We start from the raw sequence: 6,000 nt of genomic DNA, 5'->3' as shown, positions 1-6,000 counted from the left end.
ATAAACGAACTGTACATCTAACTATTTGCAGACTTTCTAGTGGAGTTTTCCAAACCTTTCTTTTCCAGACATTCATGGCTTGGCATGACTCCATCTATTTAAAAATGTATTTAAACTGACAAATTCAGCTTTGTTTGATACATGATTTGTTTTCTACCAAACTCTCCTACAACCCCAGGTTTGAGAACTACTGCCTTATTCGTTGATGAATATTTGAAGATCAAAGTTAATTTGTTTTAAGGTGATACAATACACACTGAGTCCCTTATTTCAACCATATTATTAAATACTCTAAATACTGATAATTGTTGGAAGAATGAAGCTGAATATGTAATACAGTTCTAGAACATACAAAAAATTATACAATATATTAAATAATGAGTGCCATGCACAACTGATGGAGCACTGATAAAGTTGAAGGCTTATAATGTTAAAATTCAGAGAATGAATCCTGTGGTGGGCACAAATCAGGAAATTTGTAGTATGGGTTTTCAACTTAAAAAATGAGCAAACAAAACAATGTGATTTACAATTTTAATTTACTGTTAATGAAATGAAATCCAGTTTTGTAATATTTTACAAACAGAGATAAAGACACAGTTAAATATTCCATTGACAACTAAGAATCATACATAAAGGTAAGTACTGTAATTATGCCTAACATGCAACTTTTGATACACTGTAATGGTATATATGTTTAATTCTGTAACTTTCCTAAACAACAAAAGCTTACCCAGAATTACCACTGCTAAAACAGTATCAATCCAGCAGTGTTCAATGAAAAAATTAACACTTAGTGTGTGTTTGCAAAAGGAAATTAGAATAAAAATGTGCAACTTCTAAAGAGAATTTAAAAACAATTTTGTATCTTCTCGCACCCATCAGAGTAAGTAGAGTTTTGTTGTTTCTTTTTGCTTTTAATTTTCTATTGTTTACTTGACAAACGTTTTCACAATTTACTGATAAGCACAATCTGACTATACAGAACCTGACAGTGTAATTACACCTCTACTATAAATTTTCTACAGTTTATAGTTAAAAAGCTAGTGGAAAATAGTTTTTACTTAACAATCATTTCCTAACATAGACGTAAGCTTATACAGCTGCTCCATTGTCTTCACAGCTTCAAATCTTGTCTTGAATTCCTAAAATAGAGAAAATTAACTAGATGTTAATGAAGTTACAATAACACAAATGTTACTCTTCAAATACAATTTTACAAACAGTTTGTACTTAACAAGACAGCAGTTTTAATAAATAAACAAAGCAGATATATTGAATTACTAGCTGGAAATAGGTATTAACTAAGGTTTTAAAAATCCACTTTAGAATCCATACTTCCATACCAAAAAATGTAGCCAAAAGTTTTGTTACTTTAGACTCCATATTGTCATACCAAATGAATTCAGTAAGTGTGTAGCCAGAATTTTTTCAACTTCAAGATGTATCACAATGTGGTTAAACTCGCTTTTGACTTCTTTATCTTGACCAATGTAAAAATGTCTCACTGATGAGTGGTTAAAAAAAGGCATTGTTTTTCTTCTCAAAAAGTGTAAGAGCAATTTTCGAGGGCCTGTGGCCCCTGCTCAATTATTATTGGCATGGTATTCCAAAATGTACATTGGGAAAGGAAGATTGGCCCTGACCTGAATAAATGCTGCTACTCTATAAAATTTGTTGTTAACTGTGTGCTGGCAACTTGTCTCCAAGGGGGCCTGAAAATCTTAAGACTAATTAAACAACTAAAGTATAACCTTCTGATCAAACTCACAAGGATGTTTCCAAATTTGGGTTGAGGTTGGAGACCAAAACAATCACAGTATTACTTTGAAACCAATAATAGCATTGTTTTTAAGGAACAAAACATTAACCTACTGTACAAAATAAACAATTATATCATGGGCACTGGAATGTAAACATCAATATTACTTGATATTTGTGGGTACACAGGCACTTCAAAGGTATTTTCTATACCAAAGACAGAAAAGAAACAATGTAATTCCAATATAGTCAATATAACACAATCATGGTTAAAGTGTTCACATACCCATCACTCTGAAACCAGAGGGAGCAGTTCTAATTAGTATAGAGAATCTGAAACCTATTTTCACAAACCTTGTGCTCACAGATTTTACAAAATGGTCCTAAGTACTTTTTGGGATAATATGCAGTTTTATCTATCCCAGTCTTACTAAAATACACATTCATATTACACAGACTTCATAAACGATGTTCAATAATACATGGCTAGTGTCTATATATATGAAGAGCATACAGTACAGATGTCACAGAAACTGTCCATTAACATATAGCTAGTAGTTATATTTATGCTGAGCACACTATATAGATCTCACAAAAGCTGTATATTCCCTTATGGCCAGTATTAATATCTATGAAGAGTACACAGTACAGACCTCACACCAGCCATTCATTAACTTATGGCAACTAATCTACATCTATGAAAAGCACACTGCACAGACCTCACAAAAGCTGTCTGTTCACATATGGCATCTCTCTGTATCTATGAAGAATACACTGTACAGACTTCACTAAAGACGTTCACTAATGTATGGGAAATATATATATATATAAAGTAAAAATGAACTGATCATAAACTTGATATAGAAATTAAAGATTCACATGATGGTATTAAGGTTGTTTATTTGCAGTTACGTGTTTCATGCTTCACTGATCACACTGCATTATAAAATGACGTTACTATGTCAGAATCACGTGATTTGTAAAGTTTTCATAAAATTATTCATACCACTATTTTAGAGGAATTTCATTTAATTCCAGCTTATATTTATGGACAAAATTTTTCTCTATAGTTTTTCTGGTTTGCTCACAGTCTTTTCCAACACACACATACACCTCATAAATTTGAGCAAACATGTAACCTGTTTAGGGTTTCTTTAGTCTTTATATATTTAATACTTTTTAACCTTCAATACAGTGTGTATATCTTTGCAAAATTTGGCAGTCTTTCATGTACAAAATATCATATTTTTTAGTAAAATATTTTTAATAAACTAAAATAAAGACTTGTCTACTAATATATTGAGTATTTGTTTAGAATAAAGCCCATGGGCAAAGTAACTTTGTATGTTAAAATTGAAAATACTTTTCCTTATCTCAAAACTTTCAAATTTCTTTTGTGTAATCCCTAAAACATCCTAAATATATTTCAAACGTTTTTTTAAGTAAAATTTTATATTTTATCTGTTATCTCCTCTTCCCTATCTCAAAACTGGATCAGTCAATTTGACTGACCTCGTAAACATAAAAAAATTGATATAAATCTAAATTAACCTTTTTTCCTCTTTTGAATGACTTCAGATCATAGCATGAAACTATATTAATTTATCTTTAGTATATTTAAGTTCATAACTGTATGCATCTACTTATAATTAAATTTTGTTGTTTTATTGCCCTTTAAACTGTTTAAGTACTGTTTGCAATATTTTAACATGCAGCTCACCTTACCTTCTCATATGCATGCCAAGTGAAACATTTTTATTACATTATTACTTGTTTTACCTAATCTGATCTTAACTGAGTTAAAAAGATCCCAATTTTTACATTTTTTACTTTTATAATAGTAAATAAAGAATAAACAAGAAAAAATAGTCACTGGAGTATTCACTTCTTTTTCTGTTGACACTTAACCCTACTTGTTTTATACTAATGGTAGCCATGTATTAAATAATGCACCAAAGAACATAAACTAATAACATGCAAAAAACAGACAATTTCCTCTCACAATAAACTTTTTTAGCTATCTAACTATGTGACAATAGCCATTAAAATTTCCTTCAAGCTAGCTGTTGTGATTCCTGTGGGAACTAATGTTGTATTACAAGTGAAACTGACACATATCTATCAGAACATAAAGTAATACATGTCATGTGATAGATGAAAACCTTGACTTCATATTGAGTTATAGGAAATACATACTTGAAAGTAAGATAGAACTATTAACAAATCCTGAAAGACAGAAGGTGTCTCATTTTCTATTTGATGGCTCTGTAACCAAACTTTAAGGTATAAAAATTATGGTTTATCTGAGCAACGATGAATTTATAGTGATAATTTACATTTAATTTCATATTTTTGAAGGAGTGATAAGTAAAATAGAGAAAATGTGTCACTATGGGAAATTCAGGATTTTTGAAAAATACTGCCTTGTAGAATTAAGAACTTAAAACTTATATAATATTAAAATATGGGTTATTAGCTAAAAGGTTTATGTTATACTAATTGGCATAAAAAAAATAATTTAATAAAAACTTTCAATGCGAGACACTAAAACTGTGTCATGTGCAGTAAAGGACACCCAAGGTAAGGGGATTAACACCCAATTCTAAAACATTTATTACTATAAATTTTAATTGGGGTGCAAATAAATAGCTGGTTCAATAACATTGGCAGCCAAAGCATTATTCCACATATTATTCTAAATCTGGTTCTGGTCCAGAGTTACCAGTACTTTAAGGTACCACGAAGGGTCTTATCCAGTTTAAATCCCATACCTCCCAAGTTTCAGGGCCCAGCATGGCCAGATGGTTAAGGCACTTGACTTGTAATCTGATGGTCATGGGTTCAAATCCCTGTCACATCAAACATACTCGGCCCTTTCAGCTATGTGGGCATTATAATGTGATGGTCACACTCACTTTTCATTGGTGAAAGAGTAACCAAAGAGTTGGCAGTTGGTAGTGATGACTAGCTGCCTTCCCTCTAGTCTCACACTGCTAAATTACGGATGGCTAGCACAGATAGCCCTCGTGTAGCTTTGTGTGAAATACAAAAGAAACAAAACCAAACCCAAGTTTCACATTCCATTTTCACTTAAAAATTTATAAGTAGCTCAGGCATATGATAAAGATCTTTAACTTCTTAATAGTAATACCAATAATTAAAAATAAAATTAGAGAAATTACATTTATGTGAAAGTTTTCTAATAATATGGTGTTATATGATTTATTAGTTAATGTACAGTGATGTTAATAGTAGTCATTAAAAGTTGACTTTGGTTACTTTTTCAAAATCAAAATTAGCCTTTCTTAATTAATCAAAATAAGTTATGTTTAGCCAAAATGTCTAATAGGCTATAGGTTAGGCACTTACACACTGTCCATGTTAATGACACATTGTAGCGTCAATTTGCTTCACCCACGGAACAATCATCATGATCTTTCGACGATACATTGGGTCTTCTGCTACAGGGTTTCTTTCCAGATATACTGTTTCCAAGTTAGGAAATAGCTTCAAGACTTCTAATTCTTCCCAAGCATCAATTGAGTTGTCATTAAACTGAAATCAACAAACAGAAACAAAGTTAGATTTCACTTCTTCATTATACAGTTTGATCAAAAAACCATTTTAATATAGTTTTTTAACAAGTAAGCTCTTTTCAAATACTTTCAATATAAAATAAAGAACAATAAAATAAAAATTACACAAACCACATTATATTAAATCTGAATTCTAAACCAGTAGCTAACAACTTACACAGGAACATTTGATTATTTTAAATCTCTTGCTAGTAACATCAAACATGTTAAAACCATTTATTTTTAGCAATTACATAATCATCTTTATTGGCTAGTTCTTTCTAAATTACTTAAATGCTAAATAATCATGAATTTATTATCACTACTGAAATAACAACGTTGGTGTATGATCACAAATACACAAGTCACAGACCAAATATCTTTTCTACCAGAGGTACATTGATGAAGTTAGTCAACCAACTGAAAGTCCCCAAGCTATATGGTCTTTTAAGATGTGGTCAAACATGAAGTGTTATTTACCTAATGGAAGAAAAACTTCTTCAAGAACTGTAACATTAATGTGATCTGAGAGAAGCATACGTACTTTTCCATGGTTCAATAATATTTTCTAATCTTTACATCAACTGAAAAGAACAAGTGAACTTGATTCTTCGTATTAATTTCTATAGTCCAAGAACAAAAAAAAACCACCATGCAACATAAA

General features: G+C 30.7%; 1 protein-coding gene across 3 annotated transcripts in view; it reads right to left on the bottom strand.

Annotated features, from left to right (window-relative positions):
- Positions 1–520: 520 nt before the first annotated feature.
- sds22 (protein phosphatase 1 regulatory subunit sds22) overlaps positions 521–6,000 on the bottom strand; it is a 57,027-nt gene continuing 51,547 nt past the window's right edge. For all 3 annotated transcript variants that reach the window (XM_076474074.1, XM_076474076.1, XM_076474075.1), the window contains 2 exons: positions 5,131–5,316; positions 521–1,145 (listed from right to left, as the gene is read on the bottom strand). In XM_076474074.1, the coding sequence (XP_076330189.1) occupies positions 5,143–5,316 (174 nt within the window). In that variant the 3' untranslated portion in view covers positions 521–1,145; positions 5,131–5,142. The remainder of the gene's footprint in view (positions 1,146–5,130; positions 5,317–6,000) is intronic.

This window comes from Tachypleus tridentatus, chromosome 12 (assembly GCF_004210375.1).
Source record: "Tachypleus tridentatus isolate NWPU-2018 chromosome 12, ASM421037v1, whole genome shotgun sequence".
Lineage (NCBI taxonomy): Eukaryota > Metazoa > Arthropoda > Merostomata > Xiphosura > Limulidae > Tachypleus > Tachypleus tridentatus.
The sequence above is the reverse complement of the archived record's forward strand: the minus strand, read 5'-3'. Positions and strand labels throughout refer to the sequence as shown.